Here is a 26308-nt window from a genome sequence, read left to right as displayed (position 1 = left end):
TATCAGCCTTTTCCACCAAACCAACAGGCAAATTAGAGACAATATATTTAGCAATTTACAGATAAATCTGAAGATAATCATGCATTTGCAAAATAAGCATAAGTAAAGGAAAGCAACACAAATACTTGAACTCTAAGTAATACAGTATTTGAAAAACCAAAAACTAAAAAGCTCATGTGGTTGGCCACTTTCTGCATTTATGGCCAAAAAATACTGCAGGCTTTTGGTTTTTCTTGCTTTCTTGTTCCTTAAAATACAGCACTTGCTCAAGAATGGCAAAATGTTAGTAAATATTGAATCTGGGTGATGAATCTGTAGAGGTTCATTACACAAGTTGGTGTATTTTAATACAGTACGTGCCTATTAATGAGGGGTTGTAAAATGATTAGGAGATAAAAATTAAACAGATTTCTTACTCTTTAAGCTCACTGTAAATTGGCAGGACTGACGGGTGGCAGACAAATGCAAATGCAATGGTTGGTAAAGCATACACGGTCTATTTGAAAGAAAAAAATAAACATTAAGAAAAGACATTTTCACCATAAAAATTATACAGCTCCTGTATTTCTAAGCTGTCTTTTTATCTGACAGCTTTCCAGAATCCCTGGATTATTTGGTTCTTAGGAGGGGGTTGATTCCTAAAATAGGAGCAGCTTTTCTAAGAGAGCTTATCTAGCTCCAGCCATTAGGCACTTGTCACAGAGGGGCTTAAGATTTGACTCACCTAGAGAATATTTTGTATACTCCAGGCATAGAAACACCCTGTGTTTATGTGGCACTAAGCCAGTTACATGGCACTTTTCCTACATTATCTCACTGGGGCCCCCAGCAACTCTGAGCAGACTACTGCTGTCCTCTGATCACTCCCCCTCCCGACAGGTTAAGTGACTTGTCCAGGACTTCCATCTCTGTTTTACTGCTCTTTGCTCTCTATCAGGGGCATCAAATCAGACTTAAAAAATGGCATTAAAAAAGAAAATCAGTTTCACATTTTACTACTTTGGCTGTATCCTTAGAGTTAAAAAAAAAAAAGAGAGAGAGATCTATTTAGTTTTCTTAGATAAAGCTTTTAAAAACTCTCAAACTCAGTATAAAATCTTACGCAAAAAGAAGCTGGCAGAGAAGGAAGGAAAAGTAACATATCTTGTGTCTAACTCTGCCGAGGTACCTTACCAGAGACATTCTAACAAACCCCTGTTAAGATACAGAATAGAATTCTCATATTTACACAAGGGGTCGGTTGATATGCCTGAGGATTCAAATCCAAGACTGACTCCATAGCCCACTGTTCCCCACACTATCAACAATACCTTAATAGTATGAAAGTTTTTTAAGTGCCAGTTTGTGGTGGTATCTGTATTTCAACTGTGTAAGCTGAGGAAGTTTGTAGTGCTCCGTTCTGTCACCACCGTGTAAGAAGTTGTGGGCTTGGATGTTGTTAATCTCTTTTTAAAGCATCACCCAGCACTCTACACAGGAAGAGTAGAGCTGGGACGATTACGCAGCAAGAGATTTTCATGGGTTATCCTGCATGTAAACTGGGTAAGAGGGAGCATGAAATACAATAAATGTATATTTCTCAAAGGTCTCTAAATGGATTGTAGAATATGGAAGCAATGGAACTGTGTGTTCTTTTGAGCTCTGATACATTCAAAAAGAGTGTAATTACAACAAGTATGGGAAATATAATGCCCTTAATAAAAATGCTCATTTTTATCTGAAAAGGATAAGGAAACTTACCTTTGAATTGAAGGTAACATATTTTGGTGTACACGTGCCAATATTTGTTGAATTAACACTTGTTGTTGAATTTAGCTCTTGGACAATGCAGGGGATTTGAAATTTCTTGTAGATTACCTAATATTAAAAATATAGAAGAAATAATATAGACTTAAAGCCAAATAAGGGATAATTATTACACGGCATTGTCCTTTGGCAAAACCAAATCAGCCATTTCATTGAGCACTTACCACTATTAGGAAAAAAACCATACAGCTCAAGGAAAATCCACTAGTATAGCCAAGATACCCTTCAAAAAAATAAAAATAAAATTTTATTATTTCATTCATCACCTCATTTCTTTCAATGCACTATTTCAAGAACAGTTTAGGACTCCAACAATACTCATAGAAGCCAATGTGAATACAACATTTAATATTTGACAGTGCTACTTTATTTGGCAAAAAGTAGGGCTTTGAATAAAAACCTTGTATTAGGTGTTTTGATTCCAGTTCTCCTTGGCACACTAGAGAACACAGATTCCCAGAATCCGGGAAAAAAGAACCTCCCAATTTTGGCCCTAAGCCTGTGTTGGTGTACTCTTACGGAGTCTTACAGGCAAATACATTTAGTCCTTGATCCCCTCAATAGCTCTTTATTATGCACTTATTGTGTGCATACTGAATGTCAGTTCCAATACTTTTCTCCCCAGATAAGAAGCATGCAAATAAATGAAGTGAATTTCTAGGGATAAATTGAGTATCTGGGGATCTTTACCTTGCTCCCCGTAGAATATCTGGGAGATCTATGACTGCCACCATAACCTCCAGAGAAGCAGAGTTAAGTGGCCTCTGAGGGACCACATTATTCTCATCCCTAGGGAAGAGCCCTTCTCTATGCAAATGGAAAAGAGCTACTTAGATAGGTACAGAAAAACCTCAATATAGACCCACAAGTCAGAAAATTAAGTAGTTAAAAAAAAGTCTATTTATAAACTTCACAGAAAAGCTTCAGAGGTCTGATATTTTTCATCCAAAACAAAATAAAAACCGTGGTTTGTAATTATCTTTGGAAGAACTTTAATCCAAACTTCTGCCTTGAATTAGTCTAGAATTAAAGGTAGTGCATTTTAGAGGGTTTTGATTTGATGGCAGTCTGGCCTCATTATTCAATGTAGGAAATTCTCATAACATCAGGCATACTTGTCTCCAAATATAAACATAAAAATAAATGTCAAAACCAAATAGATATCACTTGGAGATTATCCACCATTTTGGACTTCACTTCTGACTTCTCTCTCTCTCTTCAGTGAGGCAAATAATTGAGATTGGTTAGACTTTCTAAATTTAAGAGTGATTCATAATACTTTTGGGTATAAATACAAGCAGCTTTCTACCTTGCTATTAGATTTGAAAATCCATTTGTCTAAATAGTCAGGGTATATAAGGCCTCATGAGGAGAATTCCGTTTTCTGGACTTTTCTTAAGAGTATCCTGCAAGTTGTACTATTGAAAATAGCACTGGCTGTTCTGACCCCAGAACCTCCCTTCTGCCCTCTCCAGCTTAGTAGAGGGACTGCTTAAGAAGTCACATACAGATCAGTGTTTTTATCCCACATTAAGTGGGGCCTGATTAATATTCACAATTTATCATTCACTTAACCTCTACCCTAAAAAGTGGAAGCAGAGAGCAAAGTTGTTCATTTTTATTTGGTTTCTGATTCATCTGGGCACCGTAGAGACTATGATAAAAGCAAGATTTTTCCTTACCTAAGTTCTTCAAGAGACACAGAGGGAGAATTATGCCAAAGGTAACTACCACCACCAGAACTCGGCCATCCAAATACCAGGCTCTGAAAGGCATTTAAGTGGTTTGGTTATATTTTTTAAGAAAGTGACATTTTTTCCCCTCAAATGTAATATTTTATGACATATTTTAATTAACTTTTTATTATTAATAATTTTTCAAAAATTTTCTACTTGGGCTTTAAACCATTAACTTTTTTAACCGTTAATTAATTTTAACCATTAACTTTTAAAATCATTATTCAGGTTTTACCCAAATGCTTTAACTCAACCACTACTCATTTACTATTGCCTCACTCCCACGTAGCATAAGAAGGGAGACTGTTTTTTTTTTTTTCCCCCACCAGCTAAATGTAGCATTTAGTATTCCTTTGTATTATTTACGTGGTTTCTAAACCCAATGCATGCATTGCATTCAGTCAGATTGCAATTTGTCCTATCAGTCATTTAAAGAGAAAGTTCCTTTTTGTTTTGCTTGGATAATTTCAGCAAGAAACAAGTCACGACAGGTAAGCATTTTTCTATCCCTGATCTCTTGGATTTGGCCTTGAATCATGAGGATAGAACGCTAAGAACTGTGGCTTCTACAATTCTCTCTTGAAAGAAAACAGAGAAACTAAAACTGACAAGAACTGTCAAACAAGAAGGAGTCAAAACATAACTTTTGTGCCAAATGTAGCTGCAACATTTTCCAGGGTTAGCTACATCTTTAATGAGGTTGGCTCATATAAATCTTGCTCCCCAAATTCTGTACCTTCTTTAAAAAAGAGACTGGAGTCTTAATTTTTTTGTATGTTCTATTTCTGTGTTAAAAATCCTCCATATCTGTTCTATTTCATAGAAACTAGATATAGATTACAGGCTCTTTGGAAAATGCAGTATCTACCGTTTACAGCATGACAGGTGAATCTACCTTTTAAATGTTCATATTTATATGGCTCTCCCTACTTCTTTCATTTATATAGCCCCAAAGAATTTACTGTTGAAACAACAAAAGAAAAAAATAATAATCTGGGAAAAACTTTGTTTCTGCAATTTTCATAAAACAAAAACTTTGGTTAGCCTGCATTTGAATTGAACACATTTTAGTTATATCACAAAAAAATGTCCATAACTTACGAAAATGCCTCTTCCTCTCCCATCAGAAACTTTATGGCAGACGGTAGTTCATTTTTTACTATGAAGAGGTAGCTCAGCATTGCTGGAGGAAAGTGAGAAGATTTTTAGAAAGAAGATACTGAGGCTTATGTTGCAAGCTATATAAAAGGTTACCAACCTGTTCTTAGACTAACCTTCAATAAGATACAAAGGCAGCTTTAGCTCCTCTAACTATATATATATATATAATATATTTGGCTTTAAGTAAGTGACTTCTGTCTTTGCTTTACTTTCCATGTGCCATGTGAGCAACGAGGATAACTGCTTGAATTATGTTAAAATTCATGTGGCCACACAACCACCAGAATTAGAAAAGATAATAATATTCACATGCTTTAAAGTTATGTATAGAAAAGCATGTTCTTTTTACCTCCAGTGTTCTGCAGAGAGGTGGCTCCAAAGATCACGAGCTTCCCTGTGGTGCCAAACACTTGTTCTCCCAGCTTTTCATAAACCATGCAGCCTATTTAAAAATTAGATTTGAGAACACAAGAAATGACAGGATTCTATAAGTTAAAATAGCTAAAATTTTATCATTCTATTGACCATTTCCTAATTTATTTTGTGCCTTTCTCAAATGCACACCAATAGCCATCTTGGCTTTGCAAGGGTTAGGGCATTCTCATAATAAAACAAGCTCTTGACATTTTAAAATGTCAGACATGACCACCATTTCTCCTTTTTCAAGTTGGCTACGGAAGCATTAAACTATTAAACTATTAGGTCATAAGGCTTATTTTTTTTAACTACTTCTACTTTACTGAGGGGAAATTCCCACTGTGATCATTTTCTCAGGTTTGGTAAGTACCATTAGAATAAATAGTTGATTAAAAAAATTCTGATGGTCAAGACAAAAGATTCCTTTTAATTACTTGAACTGATTAGGCTAGCAAGGAATTATCTTAATAACATCCCACTAATGTCTCTTGTGTCCTAAATATAATAACAAGCTTAGAAACATCTAATAGTCATGACAAGAATTGTGATCATTGGTACAATTTAGTTCAAAGACATGTAACTCACAAAAGAGAGCAGCAGACAAATCTATCAAAAGAATAATTTGGCTGTAGCAAAATTCTAAAGTGTTCAACTAGCTCATTTCAATAAATACTAAAATTCTAAACGATTCATTTTTTAAAAAGTGTTTATATTTCTTTATGACAGTTCAGTTCATGTTTTCAAAAGGTTCACAGAAAGCAATATGGGTTAGACTATAATTAAACCTTTGTTTAATAATCTCTCATAAGACTGGTGTTTAAACTAGACGATGGTTAGATCCTCAGTTTATTACAAAATGTTCCAGTTAAATGGAGTCGTCTATATACAATAATAGTTGGCCAACGTGGTTTTAGCTAATGTAAAAGTCAAAGTATTGCAAACATAATCCAGTGTCCCAGGGATAGAAAATAAATACTTCACGTATTACACTGCCCAGAACACTTGAGATCTCTTCATAGCTCGCTCACTCCCATACTGCCTCAGAAGTAACATTTTCTCCTTGGAATATGTACAAAAGAGAATGAAAGGTCTGTTTACTTTTAAAACCTTGAAGGCTATAACATAAAAACATGGGATCTCTGACCTAGATTTATAAAGATCTAAGGAAAAACTAGAGCCTTTACAATGAAGTCATCTCAAGCAAGAAAAACAGGTATAATTGAGGGTTCACTTTAAATGGCAATGCCATTTGCCCATTGTCCATGACAATTTCATTTATATTTTGCTGCATCTGTGTCTCTAGGTAAATACCACTATAGGTCTTCCAGTTAACGTAGGCTGCAGAAGTCTTTCTTTTTCATAATCAAGTTGCCAAACAGGGAAAACATCATTTGGTCACAATATCACCATGAAAATCATTTAGCCTGGCTTTAACAAAATTAGACATGTTCTCAGCTTACCTGTTTCCTTTGAACAGATCAATAGAAGGTTTATTGAATATATAGACAGCAACGTCACTGAAGCCAAAAGTATCCTAAAGCAAGAACAACAAATCTTGTTGTAATAACTAGAAAAGAATATATTCTGACCTTACATTTTAGAAGGGCAAAGGTTTATTTATATGTTAACACTATTTGTTAATAGTATCCAAATTTTGGAACCTATTAGTCATCCTCCCTTTAAAATCCTCAATAAAAATGTCCTACCAAATAAAGAAGTGCTCATTAGAGTCTGAGTAACTCTAGCAGTTCAAATCCTTTATGTAATTCAAAGCCCAAATAGCTCTCTGGGAACATCTCAGTTGAGATGACTTTAAAACAACATCATGAAAGAAAGCTTTTGGAGTCTATGGCGCACTGTCTGTTACACACAGGTGGGGAAGTGTGAGAATGGGGTGTGGGGATGTGGGAGGCAGAGGCTCGAGGTGACCTTAGGAGAGTGACCACGTCACTTTGGGCAACTTGTTTAACTTCTCCATCGCTAGATTCCTCATCTGTGATACTCACAAGACACAAGCCAAATGATGTCTAGGGTTCTTTTCTCCTACCACTCTATGGCCATTTTGGAATCTATACACTGGATCACTAATCTAATTCACTTTTTTGCACCTGGTTCCTCTCGGATGAATAAGTGCCTAGTGGGGAAATTTTAACTAGTGGGGAAATTTTGACAATCATGTATAATGAAAAGAGTTTTTTGAATGACAAACTCATGTTTTTGTTTCAGTACATCTGGCTCCTTATCAAACCTTTCTCAAGAAAAAGTATAGTTAAAATGATGTTGGAGATTACATAGATTATTACTTCTGAATCATTTGGTTAGAATAGACATAATTGAAAATAAATCCTATTTATTGAAAAGAAAAAAAAATTCCAGTCCCCAAATGAAATCACTCACTTCCTGATGTGGGAAAATAGATCCTTGGAACAATATGGTACTGCAATTGATTCCATGCTTGAGTAATTAAAGACAATTATTTTTCTAGCAAGTGCTGCCTAAAGGCACCTGGCACATCCCGGGTTCTCCCTGTGTGGGCCTCCTCCTCCCCCAACCCCCCCACATCTGTTGAACCACAGCTCTAGGGCCCAGCTCAGATGTCACCTCCTCAGTGCCTTTCCTCGCCCCAGGCAGAATGATAGCTCTTAGCTCTCTCTGCTCCTACAGCATTTTCTTTCTCCTGTACACAGTGTAGCCATAAGATAAACTGGGAGTACAGAATGGCCACCAGTAGAACAGATGGACTGCCAGAAATCGGCCAGAAAACAAAGGACAGAGCTCAGCAGCGGTAAAACAAACACTGGGAGAAAGAAAAGAAAACCCAACACTTTGGGTAAAGTCCAAACTGACCCAACCGACAATAAAGGAGACTGTGGGTTAAGATATATGATTATTAAGAAAGTGAGTTCAGATATAAATTTTTTTAGCTAAAATCCTTATGTGAAGAGGGTGATTCAGAGGGTAAGTCCCTTATTATCTATTCTGGTTGAAGGACACGAGAAAACAAGAGCAAGCATTTATTAACCAACCCAGTAGATCTGAGATAAGGAACGGAACATGATTTGATATGCTCTGTCAGAGAATAAGACACAGGACCTCATTTGGCATGGTTTTTCCCATCTTATAAGGTACACAATATTCATGTTGAAGAAGAAAGCTTTGAGTTTCACTCAGCGTTCACTCATGTTTTCAGGGACACTGAACACTGTGGCAATTTCTACACGTGCATGTGACAAGCCCTACGGGATTTCTGTGTGGCACAGGATTACACGGGCTTCTCAGCTGGGGACAGGATGGGTGCTATTTTAGGATTAGCCATGTGCTGTTCTGGAGCAACAATGTGCCCTTGTTGAGTGGACTTTGCTGGGATTGACCAGGAGACTCAAGGGGGATGTGATAATTATTAACATCATCTATATAATGACATACAAAGGCCCTTAAATCTGGAAGAAGTGGGTACTTACTAGCAATGGAAACACTCTAAGGAAGCAGTTGCCATGTTCCCTCAGCTAAAAGTCCCCGGAACAACACGGCTCTTGCTCATGGCTGGCTCTTCACACATATTGTGGGTTGAATCTCTTTGCAGACGATGCTCAGCTGGCCTCGGGCCCTCAGCAAAAAGGTGAGGGATTTCTTCACAAACCCTTATTACCCCATTTTCTTTTTCAAGTGGGAGCAAAGTGTTGATCAGGGAAGATTTTAGGAGGGTGTTCACCTGTCTTCTTCCCTAGGGCAGAACAAGGTCCTCCCACGGTGACGAAAACAACCCCCTGCCACCCATGTTTAAGAAACGTGATACTGCACCCGAAAGGAAAGGACCTGTGGTGACTGTCTGACAGCCTTTCCCTTGGACCATCCAATCTCCAAAGACTTCTTCATCCCTCCCAAAATACAGATCTTCCCTTCTACAACCCAAATTAATATAAAACAAAACCCCTTTTCTATCAGGTCACTAAAAGGTAAATTGTGTATGGAGAATTCTAAGCATGCTTTAGGCTATGCCAGAATCTGGCAGTAATGGAAGTGAAATTTAGAAAAGTAGATTTTTCTTCTTTAGATTTTTAGAAAGAAGCCGTATGTTTTCTAATTGACGCTGATAGATTTTAGAGTGGTTTAAGAAGATCAAGTCAGACATGCCTTGAGAAACAGAAACCATGACATCTAAAAGAAAGAGCAAAGAGAAGTAACTGAAGAGAATGTAATGACTTATTTGAACACTTCTGTTTTGAGCATGATTACACCTCTATTTGTCCAAACGAATATTTGTGCATATAATCATGGTTTCCTGGAAGAGAAACACAGGCTGGTATTCTTGTGCTAACAAAGAGAAACACAGGCGATGCTCTTTTGCATTTCATCTGGATATAACTTAAGCTTCCACACCACTAGCCATTGACCAAAAGTTTTATCATGGCTGGAGCAAAAACTGGTTGCTGAAAGAGGCATGTTCACACGGCAACTAAAGCTCAGAAACTGGTAATTGGGTCGTCAAGGTGTTGATATTTCAGACTTATGTTCAGCCTTGAAGAGAAGAGGATCTGGCACATGTAACTGTATGTGGGCCGTGGAGAAGGGGTGGTGGGAGAGTTCGAATTGTGAAGAATGTGGTCGAGAACTTTCAAAAATCCTTGTGTCAGCAACACTTTGAAAGATGTGGAGTAGAGGCATCATGGAGAATTTGCACCCCCTGAGAAGAGGCGTGTTAGGAAACCCAGATTTCTAGACTCCTGGATCAGGGAGAGACCTTCAGAGAGTTCCCTGTCCAGGACAGCGTTTTCACCCAGGACAGGAAACCTTTATGCTCCATGCCAACACACAGGCGTCCGGGTGTGCAAGGTGTCCTCTGACAGTGAACATATTATACAACACATTCTGTTTCTGGAAAGCTCTGTGCTTTGGAACTGAGGCTGAGCTGAAATCACTGCTGCTACTCCTATGCTTGTGTCCTCATTTTACCCGCTGAACCTACTTGAATTCACTTGAAATCTAACCCCTCTTCTACCTAACAGTCCTTTTGATGGTCATTTTAAGATTTTGCTCTTTGATTTATATGTTTCCAATTCTTTCAACTTCACCCTGTGATGGAGTGTTCAGGCTGTTTACATCCTCGTCGTGGTCCAGCGTCTGAACCATCCTTTCTAAAGGCTGTGTGCTGAGACAAACACAATGCTGTAACATCAGCTTTGGTCTGAGCATTCCAAGTACGATAAGATGTTTAATTTTTCTGAGTTGGACATCTTGCTTCTTTTAAGATAACTTACTTTGGGATTCATTTTTATGGCAGCCTTGTCACACTTTTCATTCTTTTTGTGAACTGCTACAAGGCGAAGTCTTCTTGGTTCTATCCTCTGTACTTTTTTTTTGTTTTTATTTTTGAGGCTAAGTGCAGGACTCTACATTTATTTCCATTGCATTTTATTTTTCAAGTCTTGTGATACCTTTTAAAATTGTTGATCCTTTTTACTTATGTTTATGCACCTCATTTAGCTTCATATCTTGAGTGTGGCTTTGTCTGAGCCACTAATTTTGAATAGAGCAAGACCATCAGGAAATGGCCTGTCATCCAGCCAGCTGTCCAAGCCAGAAAAGCCTGGGAGTCATCCCTGATCTCTCACCTACTCTCTCATCCTGCATATCTAATTCATTGGCAAGTATCTTATCACTTCTACCTCCAAAATATATCCCAAATCCATACGCTTTTTTTGTCTTTTTTCCCATCTCCGCTGACACCACCATCATCTTTAATTTCTGCACAACTGTGGTAATCTTTCTCTTTTTTCCTCTTCTTGCCTCTTTGGATCCATCCTCCACCTATTAGCCACAGTAATCTTTTTATTTTATTGCTCCATCACTAGATTGTAGGACAGGCCATGATGGTTTAATTCACCTATCTGCCTATTTACATTCAACACCAAACATACACACAACTGTTAGCTAAGAATCAGTGAATTTATAAGTATTAGACTCTCATTTGCAAGTTATGTCAGACTTTGCCAAATATTTTGCTAAAATCAAGACATACTCTACCTAAGAGATAGCCCTGTGACCTACCAGTTCACTCTTATCTCAAAAGATGATGTTAGGAAATAGCATGACGTCAAAGATGACAATTTAGGAAAATTCTGTTGGTCTCTATGGAGCAATTTTCTGCAGTAATTGCACATGAAAAAGCTATTTAATAACTTGTGCTAGAATATTGCCCGAGATCTACTTTTTACTACTTTTGAAAGCTGGGATAAATTAGCTCATTTCCGGTCTTCTGCGATACTCCTGCTCTCCACACTTTTTAAAGATTCCGACAGTGATCCTATATATATTTACTCTATTTGCTGCAAGAACATTTTAACCCATCTCTTAAATAATGAACTTCTAAACATCTGTTTTTAAAACATTTATTTGTCATTGTTTTGAATCATAAATCATATTGATAGGATTACAATTCTTTGGTCCCCCATAATTTACCCAAAGATTATATGGATAATGATATAATAAATTGCAGTTTTTAAAGTACTATATGCTAATAAACTATGCTAATAAGCTGTGACAACAAATGGAACCAAAACATTTAAGGTGATTGAAATGTTCTATACCATGATTGTGGTGGTGATGATTTCACAACTGTATTTGGGTAAACTTGTCAAATCCTACCCGTTAAATTGGGAGATTTTATTGTATATAAAGTATACCTTAACAACAACAAGAACCTAACCACACTTTATGGAAGATGAGACTATATTTTCAAAGCCTACCTATATAACAAGAAATCATATGACAAACTCCCAACCCAGCATCACAGCCCTTGGAAAGGGTGGAGGTGATGCAGCCGTCACTGCTTCAGATCCAGAAATAGCTCAGATGGGGGTGTTCCGGACTGCCATGCAGCTGAGTGCTTTCACCTCCTCCGGGACCCATTCCTCTCAAAAGAATAGAGAACCCTTACTAACCCTCCCTAGCATGACTCTCCCTTGCCAAAGTTTAAAACAGCTATTCTCAAACCCTTAGAATCTTGTTAAAATGAATACTCTAATTCAGCAAGTCTAGGGTGGGATCTGAGGTTTTGCATTTCTAACAAGCTCCCAATGCTGGTGCTGCTGGTCCTTGGACCACACTTGCAGCAGCAGGATCTAAAGCCTCAAGCTCTAGCCCGGGGGCGTATACATCTCAGTTGTTTCTGTTTCTCACAAACACTGCACTATCGCAGCATCACCTGCCACACTGTCGGCAGTGGGGGTGCCATGCCAACATTATAACTTGATTACCTGTAACATGGGCCCCACAGCTGCCCAAGGAAGACTGCAATGAAGGGAGGCATTTACACCTGAATCATCATTCCTGTGGGTCCCCGACTGGCTCTTACTGTGAAAAGCGAGGTCTTCTCTACTTTGTTTGGTCAACTTACTCAAGAGTTGCTTACTTCCCCAGGATGTATATTTAAACATTATTTCCAGACGCCCCCCCCCATGTCTCTCTCCTTCCAAAAGGGATCTGAGAGTCACTACATTATATCATTCTTCCTCTTCTAAATCCAGTTTGAAGTATAAAGCCTTTATCATTCTCAATTAAATAAGCAGAATAGTCCATAAAAACTCCCTGAGCTGGAGTAAAAGTGGTCTTTATTATGAGTCCGGCTTCTAACTATCATTGCCTCCCACCCACCCACAGCCCTCACTCCAACACTCATAGACATACTGCTGGTCGAGGAAGGATATCTACAAGAAAAATGTAAAATCTAGTACAAGGGGATTAGACAAACTGTAGGAAATGTCCTATTTTGGGGCCAACTGTCCTCCAGTCCTTCCCCTCTGTTGCTGGCCTCTCCCCCACTTTCTTCCACCTCTGACCTCCCTTCCACATTTCCAAGCTGTCTCGACCCCCCTGCACTTTCCTCCTGTCTTTTCTCATTCATCTTTTATCTCCGGTAACTCTCCCTGCTCTTGCATCCCACCCCCAATTCTTCCTAAGGGAAATACCTGAAGAAGTGAGTAGATTTGAGAACGCTGTTGAGGAGAGAAGAGCACTGGCTGGAGTGATGAAAGGACTGCAGCGTGGAGGATGAGAGGCCAATGAGGATGGAGACCAAGAATTTAAAGTGTCACCTGTCTGGGTGGTGGGAAAACTCAGCTTCAGCTGTTTTCCAGGCTAGTGTGACAGAGAGCTAGTGGATAAAGGAAATAGGGTCTGGGCAAGAGAGGGGTTAAGTGATGGATCATGACATCTAAGCTGGACAGGGAAGGAAGCACGGTCCAGAGGTTCTCAGAGAGGTTCAAGGACAGGTATAGTGTTTCCGGGCCTGGGGAAGCCAGTGGGAGGTTTAAGCGGAAACAAAAGGGACACAGGGGAAGAAGAATCCTTTATTTAATGAGACCTCAAGTGAATGGAGACACACCTGAAAGTGAAGAGAGAGGGACAAGGTGTTCTGAGTCTCTAATTCACAAGAAAATTTTAAATATTTTGAAAAGTTCAAAGTTATCCTTCACATGAAAATGAATTTCTTAGAGCTTTAATATATTTTGATGGGGATTCAATATAATTAATATGACACTTTGTTGATCATTAGTAATAACAAATTTTGGTGAATTCACCATATGTCAGGCTCATGCTAAGCACTTTTTAAAATATTTCACATATAAGTAGTGCTATTATGATCCCTATTTTACATATAAGGTAACTGAAGCCCAGAGAAATTAAATATTTTGTCTAAGGTCACACAGCTAATATCAGAGCACTTAAACCCTGATAGTCTGACTTCAAAGTCCTTACCCACCATGCTACATTGTCTGTAAAAATCGAATATTCACAGAGGAATGACAGCATAAAAAATAAGACCTAAGCAGAAGACAAAAAAGTTAGAATAAAATACATCAAAATGTTAAAAGATCTTGTCTTTGAACAGTGAGATTTTGAGTGATTTCTTTATACGTTATTTTAAATGGTCCTTAATGATTATTTTACTTTTACAACAAAGATATTAAAATGAAAAAATACAAAGAACCTTTCAAATGACAGTATTATCATTCCAACCCCTTTTTTGGGGAGGGGTGGAAAGTGTTGCATTTTGTTTAAGTCCCAAGCTCATTAATATAGTCTCTATTTCATTAAGGAGCTCACAAAATACATATAGAATGAAGCAGAAACATACTATTATTCAGTTCCAAAGAAGACTTCTTAGTCGCTAGATCCTCATTAAATTTAAAAATTCTGAGGGTCAGGAATGGCACACTAAGATCTGGTAGCATGCGATTATTGGTAGTACTTACAAATCGGACTAGGGAATAAAAGAGATGGTTTTTAAAGGCTGGACAGGGAGCAGGTGAGGATCAATTGTTTGTACAATTCTTTCTATTTCTTTCTTTGTAGGTAAATCGAAATTCTTTAGTGCAAAGCTTCTCTTAAACTAGCCTCACTGTTGGTTAGGCATTTTGTTTTGTCTAGAAAAAGAAATATGCATCAGTGATGGCCAAATCAAATAATCATTCATATAATCCTAAAAAGAAAGAGCTATTTAAAAGAGGTATACAGACAAAAATAGAATTTATCAGTTTAGTTGGTGCTTTGTGAGGTTAAAAAAGCTAGGAGAAGGTCTGAAATGAGGTCTGAATGAGGAAGTCGTACCAGCAAGAAGGAGCCATGTGCTGCTACCACTTCCTGTTTTTGCCTGTAGACGGTAGAGGGCTGTGGGATGTGTGGGTGCTCCACTCACAACTCTGGACACGTCCTCATTCCCCTTCCTCCATTCCACAACACCACTGGCTTCCCTTCTCCTCAAAGCTAGGTCCTTACCTTTCACAATGATGCCCCCTTCATCATCCTCTAAAGATGTAATTCTTGAATGACAGAAAAATTGCACATAACCATTGAAATAAAGCAACATGCTGTCTCTTGGTGGGTATTCTGGACTTCTATTCCAGTAGAATGGCGGATTTGGGGCTTCATTCATACTTTCCCCCTCCATTTCCATGGTAACAATGCACATTTAAATAAAAGGACGGGAGGCTGACAAGGAACAGCAACGGACTTACTGCCCTCCCCTCCCCAAGGAAATAGTGTCACCCTTGACAAGTTACTTAGTCTCTGTGAATCTTAGTTTCTTTATCTGTAAAATGGGGGTGATAAATAGGGATGTTATAAAGATCCCATGAAACAATGTACACTTTATCTTCTTCTTTTTTAAAACAAAACCCTTTAAAAAAGTAAATGACATTCTTAGTTAGCAGGCCATACAAACAGAGGCTTCAATGGCTTTGGCCTGCAGGCTCTTGCTTGCTGACCCCTGATGTAGATGTAGGTCTTTGATACCAGGTGCCTGACATAAGGTGAAGTCTGCGGCCATAGAACAAAGCATAGTTAACCCATCCATGCAGGAGCAGTTTTCCCATCTATTAAACCAACTACCACTCTGTGAGTAATGAAAGTTCAAGCTAACCTTGAAAATCCAGCTCTCTAGACTATATTTAACCTGCCCTACTGTTCAGTAAGACACTTGGTTCTACTGTAAACCAGAAGAGTGAACTGAAAATAAACTGAAAAGGCATTCTATGCATCATGGAGGTGAAAAATGCAGATGAAAATACTGTTAAAACCATAGACAGTATAAAGCTGTCTCTTGCAGGCTAAGAGAAATACAGTGCAACAAAATAGAGGTCTCACTGTTGTCCTTGGATAACACTGAGACACAGGATGCAACCCAGCTTCGACAGGACTGAGTGAGCTCAGTGTACACACTCTTGGGCTCCCGCACATGCGCACACACACATACATACACACTTCTACCTCTTTGGGGCCAAGAGAATTGAATTCTTAGAACCCCTTATCAGAAGCATCATAGATGACTCACAAACTAAGCAGTAAGTGCTCAACTTTTAAAAACAATGGGTGGGACTGGTCTCCAATGCATGCCAACTCTTTCTGTTTACAAAATAGGCACTCATTGTTAACACAACAGTAACCACTATCCATATCCCTATTTCTGAAAAACTTCTTCATCCAGTGACTTTCAATAGAGTTCAATGGCACTGCTGCTGTCCTTTTTACATGTATTTCAAATGTTGGCAAGCCTGAATGTGCCATTTCTCCCTTTCCAGTATTATTACTCCCAAACTAGGACTCTGATGCCAATGACTTTTGCTGCCAGCTAAAGGACAACAATTTTCTCTTCAGATCATTTCTAAGGAACTGTGACTATAACTCAAAGAATTTTAAAAACAAGTAACTGATTGACAAGATGGAAGATGAATGTTACTATATCCATGGACCTCCTAGGATCATCCGGAAGAGCAGGGTTTCCTTATTGACTTCCTCTTAACAGCCCCGGTTTTATATCACGAGATCCCATTTGATCTTTCCTTAGGAGGCAAAGAACTGCCTGCTTAGAAGTGCAAAAAGATGACTTAACATTTACAAGGAATAACTTGATAAATATCACACAGACCATCTTTGTAACTGCTAAGAGCAAAATTATCATTTTGGTAGGTGCCATTCAAATTTTTTGGAACATGTATATAAAGTAATAAAGCAATGACAGTTCAAGAACAGGCAGAGTATTTGCAAAGGTACACTGCGATCTCACTCCAACTTGGTAGAACTTGCTGAAATATATTTAGAGACAGCCGAGAGCTATACTGAGGCAGTTGTTTAAGAATATAAACCTTCTGATAGAATAAGAAGACCATTTTTGTGATGGGATAATAATGATTAAATTTCCATAATGTATGAACAAGAACCTAAGGCAATGTGTTGATGGGTCTGTAGTTCTTATTCTATTTCTATCTACCCCTTATATAGATGCAATTGTAGAACAATACATTTAAAGAGAGAAGGGACTTCGTAGCCGAATCTCAGTTTATAGAGACTCTTATTTTTTTAGATTTATCCTTACTGGCATGGCTATTTACTGGTTTGTTTGTAAACAGTAATTATAGACAATACAATTTTGCATCGGTTTGGTAGGATAATTACAAATCGTCCAAAAAGGCAAATATTGAGAGAGAGAATTCACCTACAATTGTAGCAAACAATCCACCACAAAGTGAAGGTAATTGCTGTGAACAGTGACAATTACTATACTTTTCACAAATAACAATATAACAACAATTGCCCTTTTGCAATACTAACCTCATACAGTATTTCTTAACAGTCTCTGAACTATTTTGAATTTTCAAATGAAGGAAGCATTCCTAGGAAAATAAACAATGTAAAAATAGCATGTGAGTCCCATGCTAACCTTGTGATTATTATCATTACATCTCCACAGGCTACTAAATGCTTGAGGGTAAACTAAACTTTTTAGTTGATTTTTTTTATCCTCTGATAAGTCTGCAACAATGATGAGAGCCACTATTATGCCCTACAGCTTTGTTTTTGGTTTTACAAAATTTAATTCTTACCCATCCTTTCATTCATTTCAATAAAACTTTATTAAGAAACAGCTATATGCAAACACTGTTCTAGATCTTGTTGCGGGTGGCGGATGATTTGAAAAAGAGAGAATTTGAAATTAATCCTCCCCTTGAAGGGCTCAGAATTCAATAATGAAGTTAAAATATACTTCTAAATAATGGGAGTGATACTATTAGAAAGATATAGGTTACACTGATAATAAAAGAGAGATCTCCCTTCCGTGGGGAGAATCAGAGAAACGTTTTTGGAGGAGATGGCATGTGACCTAGGCCTTACAGGACTGTCAGGATTCAGAAGCACAGAAATGAGACCAGAATGGGGTGGGGTGGTGGAAAGGCCCAGGTCACAGGTGCAGGTGGCCTCTGCAGAAAAGGGGAGGTTAGTGTGGTCAAGGCAGAGAGAATCTGAAGGGAGATGAGGTTGAAAATCTGGTTTGGAACAGGTGGCCCAGCACTGATTCCTCATTCTAGTTCTCATGGTCTAAATACACCAAAAATATTTTCTCTTCTCAAGTTTTCTGTAGTTAAGAGGAAAAGGAAGAAGTCTTGTTGCACTGGGTTTAAATTCTCTATAAAGCAACTTTTTCAATTAGTTTTTTTTCCCCAAAAGCACATGATAAAAATAAATTTAAAGAGCATAAACTCTATATCCCCAATCCACCCCCCAGACCCTCTCTCTCTAGAAGTAAACACTGACAACACTTTTCTTGTGTGCCCACCCCAAATACTCTGGGCAATATATACATATATACGCAATCTCCCTCCATACTCACTTCTACCCAATATTCAGTTTGTCTTTCCACGATAATACTACATTACACAGTAATAATATTCCTGGGAAATGTGACCGCATCAGTTCTACAAGTTTATTCTACTCTTAAGCAGTAGTCTAATATTCTATTTTATGGAACTACCGTGATTATTTAACCAATTCCCTAATGATGGACTTGGTATTATTTAACTTTGCTAATACTTGGTGTTTAATTCTTAATAACAAAAAGTTTAGTTACCTCTTTGAAAGGAATTAAGTTCAAGGGCTCCCAAAGGCAGTGAAAAATCTTAAATTGCAGATGAGAGAAAGTCAGCAATCCGCATGACAAATATGAAGCAGTTTAGAAAGTTCATTGGTTTTGCAATATACTTTAGGCGTATATTTTACTTGCTGTGACAAGGAACTAGGCCACTGATAATCTACAAGTTGGAACACTTGGTATTGTAAAGTTATTTTAATTACAATAAAGGGGATGGTTCTTGGTAGAACACTGGCAAGATAATTCAGGAATACTTTCTTGGATGAGTTTGGGACTCATTTTTTTTTTTTTTTTTACCTATCCATAATGGCTGTCATACATCTAATTCAATTAGATTCAGTGAGTTCTGCCCTATTTATTGAAGAATGCTGTTAGATTTTCATATTTTCCTAAATTCTGAGGCCTTATAATTCCATCTGAGGAACAGGAAGCAGGACTGATTTTACAGGTGATTTTAAAGCTAAATTATATTGGAAAGTAAAAAAGAAGTGTTAACTTGCAAGCATCCTTTGATAAGAATAAAATTTCTCTTGTATTGTACATTAATAATACAAGTTTGGCTTCCAAAGAAGGTATCACTAAAAGGCAGTCTAGTGTTTTCAATTTCACTGGTTCTAGAGTCAAGCCAGCTTGGGTGGAGCCCTGGCTCTTTAACTTTCTAACTCGTCATTACAGGTAGGCCTCAGTGACTTCATCTGTAAAATGGGGCTAATATCGGCCTTATAGTGTTGTTGGTGGGGATTAGATAAGATAATGTGGCATATATACTTACTGTCAATAAATGTTAACCAGTATTTAATGACTACCTAAGAACAACCACAATACTTTAACAACCACTAGTGTTTACTATGGACCAGGTACTACTGGCACTCTCTCCTTCTCTCTCTCACGCTCATACACACACACACACACACACACACACACACACACACACACACACTCATTTATACCTCATAGCAACCCTACAAGGTTGTTTACTATTAAGTCTTCATGCATGTCGCTTTTTAAAATGTGCTTTTAGATATATTATCCTTTTTATTCCCACAACCACTACGCAAGTGAGATAGAAAATGGAAAACAATACCAAAAAAGATGTATGCCTTAAATAGGAATCATTAGAAAATGTAACAAAATGTAAGAAAATGAAACCCACTATTCTTCCATGTCAATATTGATTTGTAATCCCTACTTCTGCTATGATGAAGTTACAGGGAAGCTGTATAAGAAAACTAGAGATAAAGAAGTTACAGAGGAGGGAGATTGCTTCAGCACCTATTGCCTTTTCCTTGGATCCCTGCTCTTAGGAAAACTCCATTCAACAGGTACACTTTACCCTGAGGTACCTGAGCCTCATACTTCCCTGAATTGCTGCCTCAGGGTATAGCCCCACTTCATTTCCCACAGAGAACACCTACCTTCAGAACGAATGTAAACTGAAGTCCCCACTGATGTGCCTCCTGTTCCTCAGATGGAATTATAAAGCCTCAGAATTTACGAAAATACAAAAATCTAATAGCATTCTTACAATAAATATGGCAGAATTCACTGAATCTAATTGAATTAGATGTGTGTTAGGCAGGGATGACAGCCATTATGGTTAGTTAAAAAAAAAAAAAAAGAGTCCCAAACTCATCCAAGAAAAAGAAATCACACCAACAAGTTTCCAGATGACCCCAGTGAAGAGCTCTGCACCCAGCCTCAGTGAGACACGGAGGAGCCTTCCCAGCTATTTTTCTAAAGAGGCCTGGACAGTCTTGGACTCCTTTTCCATGTTGGCCAATACGAGTCTGGAACAGGGCCCTATACCAGATGGAATATTTTGATCCTGCCAACTGCTTCTTGGCTTTGAGCAGCTGTAGAGCAGCTGGTTTTACAACAGACTGAGTCCTTGTTCTGAGGTAGGAGACTTCTATGTTTTGTGAGAAACTTATGTTTGGGTCTTTGTACAACTACCTTAATGAGCTTTAACCTGAAGATTTGGTGTGTTGTGCTTGCTATTCATGTGTCTTGCAAATAGCTAAATGATCTATAATAGTTTCATGCAGGGGAATCTTCCTTCAACTCTAAAAGTCAAGTTTACCCAATTCTTTGCTTCAATTTGAAACTAAAGAGTCATGAGATAGGAGATCAATTATCCTTGAGCCAGTATAATTAAAAATCATTGTTAAACTGCAGAGCAAGAGATTCAACAAGTTTCTAGAAAAAAACAAAGAACAAAACCTTGGCTATATATAAAAGATCAGGAATCAGAAGCATATGGGACTTCACAACAGAAGAAGCTAGAAGGCTAGAGAGCAATACCTGCAAAATTCTGAAGGAAAATTATTGCCACTATAGAGTTCTATGTCTAGTCAAAGTACCAATTAAAGATGAAGGTAGAATAAAAACATTGCTTGGACATGAAGGTCTCAAAAACTTCATTTCCATTCACCTTTTCTCAGCAATAACAGCAAGGGAGTAAAGTCAGAAAGAGGAAAAAGTGGAATGCAAGAAACAAGTGATCTAGTAGAAAAGAGAGATGAAGGGAATCCCAAAAATGGTGACAAAGAGAGATTCCAAAATAAAATTTGCTCTCTGTGCCTCAGTTCCCTTCTCTACTGAAACTAACAATAGTACCCACCTCATAGAGTTACTGTAAGGACTCAGCATAAAACACTTATGAATAATAAAAGTAAGAGCGACAAGAGTTGATGTTGTTGACGTCATCAAAGAATTGACTTTTCTAACTTGATATATTGTAATAACAAAAACCAGAAATCAGTGTAATACACATTTCTGGACTGAACATATTTCCAGCTTTGTAATGACTGAAAACAGTCACAGAACCATAGGGATTTGGAAGCTGGCAGGGTTCTGAGGTTTTTCTAGCACATATCCTTGTTTTAAAGAGGAGAAAACTGAAGCTCAAAGTGGCTAAGTAATTTCTTAAGACTGCATGGTCATTTAGAAGAGGAGAAGGGACCAGCACTCAGGTGTCTCGTGCCAGTGCACTGAATATCAGAAGGGTAGCTACCCAAGCTATGTCTGTGGTGTCCTCAGAGGGTCAGAGTTTCACACGTACAAAAAACATCATCATAGAAATATGTTATTCAGTTCCATCATTTTACCATAAAACCTGGCACTTCGCTAAATATATCTATTTAAGCAGAAAGACCACATGGAAAAATCCATACGGGGCAATGAAAAGAGGAGGCTATGGCTGGGTTTACTGAGTTAAGTGGACAATACAGAAGAAAATGTTTTGAATTCACTGTCCTACACAGAGTTTTAATTTTAGGGAGGACACGTTAGAGGGCTTACACAAAAGTAAGAATAAAAAAAGTAAGGCATTCCTAATGCCTTGGGTCAATATGGCACAGCTTGGATGGGTGTTTCTGATCCCTGAGTAACGGAGTGGGTAGCGATGCGCTTCCATCTTGGTTTTCTATGTCTTTCTAGAGGAATATACACAATTTGTAGGATTAGCAGCTGTTTTGGTTACTGCTTCCGAGGAAATGATGCTCTGGTGGATAGGACCTGGCAATGAGGACTACTGAGCGAGTCTGATGTAGAGCATGAATTTAGAGTCAGGGGAGGAAAGGCAAAATCCTGGGAGAAGAGGATTTCCTCCTGGCCTCACTCAGGCAAAGCCCCACTGATGCGCCAGTGACGTTTGAGATGGGAATCAGGCTGGGCAAGAATCTTCCTGGTACAGATTCTATGATCTGTCTTAATCTCTTTCCAGCTGAAAATAAACCCTCTATACATTTGCAGAAAGTCCCATTCCACAGTTTCAGATAAGCTTGAAAATTGCCCACTTTCTTTTCACTGAATCTCAGGGGAAAAGTATGTGCTAATTTCTCATCTTCAAAACAATGAAAATTTCTATGCTTCTTCAATATTTATTACAAACAAATTTGTAACTACTTTTGTAGTAATCTAAATAGCAAAGTGGTGACTGGCTGGATTAAATACCTCTTAATATCATGATTGTTTAGCTGAGATTTAAAGTGACAGGTCCAAAAATACAAAAAAAAAATTGCTATTTTCAAATGTTTTAGTCTTTTTTACCAATACTTATTTCAGTATTTTTAATTGATAAAAAATTTCTCCTTCTTTCTTGTCAGCATTATGTGCATTTTGGAAAATCATTCAAGCACTGAAAGTATGTACTGGTAACTTAGCCAAGTTAGTAAGAAATAAAAAGGAATAAAACTATTTAGAAATATTTCCAATTTCTTCTATGTGATTACAGAAACATATAAAAAATATGGTTTTAAAATAGAAAGTACTGTCATGTCAATACTCACAGGAAAAGTAGAATTCCAGTATTTGCCAGGGCAAAGGCGAGTCCCAAAATCCCACTGCCCATAATGGCGTTGCTTAGGTTAAAAACAGACATGCCTAAGGAGGTTGTTCCTGGAATCTGAACAAAGAAGCAAACATTCACACTAAGCAAAACAGTCCCCAAGAAAGTTCAACAAGTCAAATTAAAGCACCATTAGGAACCAATATAGAATTAAAATTAAAGAAATCCTCCCTTAGTGGTCTAGTCCTTTTTTTTTTTTTAATGGGTTTCAGGAGAAAATACATTTGATATGAGGAATATCCTGGTGAATATAAATAGTTATACTTTTGGAACTATACTACATGAATTAAAAACATCTGTCCCAATTTATGTAATTAAGAAAATAAGTATACTTTGTTATAAGGACACTTACATATTCATCACATTTCTTTTTTTCCAGATGGCTGTTTGTGAGACTTCTTCTACTTTCACGATCAGAAATAAACTTGCTGTAAAGACATGCATAATACGTTTAACCTCATGATAATGATTTGAAGCTTAACATCATGACTAAATGGTTTATTACTTACCTAAATATATCACACATGAAAAGTTATCAATCGGTTCCCCGTGAGTTTACAGCCCCATTCAACCACCACCTCCTCCCTTACCTCTCTCATTTTTTTTGGCCAGTATTAGTTGTCTACATTCTTGTTTTTACCAAATAAACTATAAGTGCTCCAAGGTCAGGTACTTTGCCTCATTCATTTTTATATCCCTCACTCTACCTGGTACAAAACATTGCCAAAAATAGGAGCTCATCTTGAGATGAAATAAAAACCTACCATAAGTCAAAAAGAGCTATAGACTTTGAATCATGTTAATAATAAAACACTATATATAATGTAAGTTAATTTTTATATAGGTTTTTCTGTAAGTGGAAAATTAAATACTATAAGACTGCCATAAACCTGGTATTTAAAAGAATACTAGAGACAGAGTTCCTTCTGAGCTCACATTCTTGGAGTACAAAGTTATGAAATAGAAATTCTCTCTCCTCTGCAAAAAAGAAAACACTTGTTTCACCATCAAACATTCCTTCAGCACCTGATATATGCAAGCCTATATGCATGGAACAGACAATGGGGAGATGTGAGAGGATGGAATAAGTGATGCAGACACCAGGCTATAGGAATTCAGATGAGGAAATTACGGTGGGCGAGGAGGTCGGGCATATGGGCCATGGGTGAGGTCAGAGCCAGGGCTTTAAAAAAGCACATGGGATTTAGAACTTGAGTTCAAATCCTCACTAGCTCAGAGGGTCTGGTCATGTAACCTTAGTTTCCTCATCTGCAAAGTGGGAGTAATACTATTACACTATCTCACAGCATGATTGGAAGAATTAAATGAAAGAGCACAGGTAAAACATCAGTCTGGTACCTGGCACAGAGTATGAGAAATAGATTTTAGTCATTCTTCTCCATGTGGGAAGTGGGACATAAGGTGGGATGGGAAAGATTCAGATAGGCTGAGTGGGGTAAACTATGTACAAATGCATAGAAGTAGGAATTCAAAATGCTCTAGGAACCATTAGATGTATTCAGGGTTAATACTGGAACTTTATGGCCTAAATTTCTAATTTTTAAAAATTCTCCATTTAAAAAAATGCTTTTGTCAAAGAAAACTCCACAGAGGCAAACTGCTGCATGTATTCTTAAGATGACTGAGGGATGCTTTTCGGCTCTCCTAGGTCTGGAAATTCAATGATCTGGTCATGGTAAAAACTAATCATAGTGAATTTTTCATTAATAAATTTAAAATCTTTAAACTGTACATTATATTTTCATGCACTTTTTTGAATGATGCTATATTTCACAATAAAACATTATTTAATGAAACATATGTATCATTGATGTTGATTTTATCTATCTACATTTTTCATCTTTAATCCAAGGATTAAAATGTTCTCTCTCGCTTTACTTTTCCAAGTTTGTGTTACTTCACCAGGATAAACCAAAGACAGGCAATATATACATGACATGCTTACTCTGAGACCATCTGATGGTTTAAGCTGCACGATCTGTAGGACCTGCCAGTCACTGTAAGGGATCAAAAGGATGTAGGAGAAAACTTTGGTCTCCTGAAATTCAGGAGCCGATGTTCCAGCTGAAGATAGACCATACAAGCCAAGACCAGTACAGGAATGTCAGGCTGTGAAAATTAAGATGAGTTAAGGGATACAGAGAAAGAAAAACCAGTTTGGGTGGGATTCCCCAGAGGAAACTTAAAGGCAGAAGCCTGAGAAATAGTATTGCAAGTTCTTAGCAGAGAGTGACGTAATGAAAGCAGTATCTTTGGAGACCAACTCTAGTGGTTGCATAGCCTTGCTGCTAACGCTTGGTTTGGCTCTTCTTTTGCCCCTAATGTTTTAAATTTTTCCACAGAATTGAGGTTTACAGATCGGCTGTAGAGGGCCAGGGAAAAGCAGCCTTTTGTTTCACATGGGCAATCCAAGGAAACGTGGATGCTGGACTTTTTAAAACAGAAGACTCGCATTTAAGTGTTGCTGTTAAATAAAAGACTGTAATTTTAATAACCAACTCAAGTTCACCAAATCTTTATACAGCAGGTCTCCCATTTGCCTTTCTTGTGGAGGGACTTGTTTTCCAAAGAGAATTTCCATTATTTTTAAATTAAGGGGAAAGCTTGTACGTTTTCAAATGAAACACCCATAAGCTGCCTGTTACGGCAGATCTAAGCTCCAGGCCTGGCAACACTCCCCAGAGTTGGTGGCAGAGGAGAAGAAAAGGCAGTGAGCACTGTGACATGAGGAACAATTCAGCAGGGTCAAACACAGTGCAATTGAAGGGGATGACAAGTAGGGTCCCTGTGTGATTGCCAGCTGTTTCCTGCAGAACTTTGGCAGAAAAAGAACAATGATACTGACTTACAGAGCTGTTTCCACGAGTAACCATTAAAAAGTACATTGAAAACATTGTGGAGTGCCTCCCTCATTCTCTTTTGGTCCACTTTCGGCAGCAAGACTTAATAGTTTTTCCCAAAAATCTCCACTGGCTCCCCCACTGAGTAAAGTTTCAAGTATAAATTCCTCACTCTGCAATTCTAGGTACCGCTAAATTTGATTTCTTGCCTCAATGTTCCAATCTTAGCTCTCCCTGCTCCTCAAGACCAGTGGGTTCTGAAAGAAGAGACTGACAAACAAGGTGGCAGTGGGAATCCACTCTCCCTGGGAAGGCCCTCCGTCATCCTCTCAGCCAGTCTTACACTCTGGTTTGAACTAAGTTTTCTGACTCTGGCCTACTTACTACTTCACCTGCAGCACACACTGTATCTGAACCAATCTGTACCCACAGTGGTTGTGTAAAGTTCTCTGTCTCTCATGTACCTACCCACGCATTAGCAACTCGAGGAACCCTCCATAAACAGAACATCCATCTTTTATTTAGGAATTAGGGAGTAGCTTAGGCTGCAGGGAAA

General features: G+C 38.0%; 1 protein-coding gene across 3 annotated transcripts in view; it reads right to left on the bottom strand.

Annotated features, from left to right (window-relative positions):
• Positions 1–26308, bottom strand: part of SLC38A1 (solute carrier family 38 member 1) — a 59946-nt gene that overhangs the window by 13144 nt on the left and 20494 nt on the right. For all 3 annotated transcript variants that reach the window (XM_063075092.1, XM_063075091.1, XM_063075093.1), the window contains 9 exons: positions 23244–23319; positions 22833–22948; positions 6581–6654; positions 5053–5145; positions 4644–4725; positions 3489–3571; positions 1971–2029; positions 1741–1857; positions 417–496 (listed from right to left, as the gene is read on the bottom strand). In XM_063075092.1, coding sequence (XP_062931162.1) covers positions 417–496; positions 1741–1857; positions 1971–2029; positions 3489–3571; positions 4644–4725; positions 5053–5145; positions 6581–6654; positions 22833–22948; positions 23244–23319 — 780 coding nt within the window. The remainder of the gene's footprint in view (positions 1–416; positions 497–1740; positions 1858–1970; positions 2030–3488; positions 3572–4643; positions 4726–5052; positions 5146–6580; positions 6655–22832; positions 22949–23243; positions 23320–26308) is intronic.

Source organism: Cynocephalus volans, chromosome 12 (genome assembly GCF_027409185.1).
Source record: "Cynocephalus volans isolate mCynVol1 chromosome 12, mCynVol1.pri, whole genome shotgun sequence".
NCBI classification, from domain to species: Eukaryota; Metazoa; Chordata; class Mammalia; order Dermoptera; family Cynocephalidae; genus Cynocephalus; species Cynocephalus volans.
This window is presented reverse-complemented; position numbering and strand designations above follow the sequence as displayed.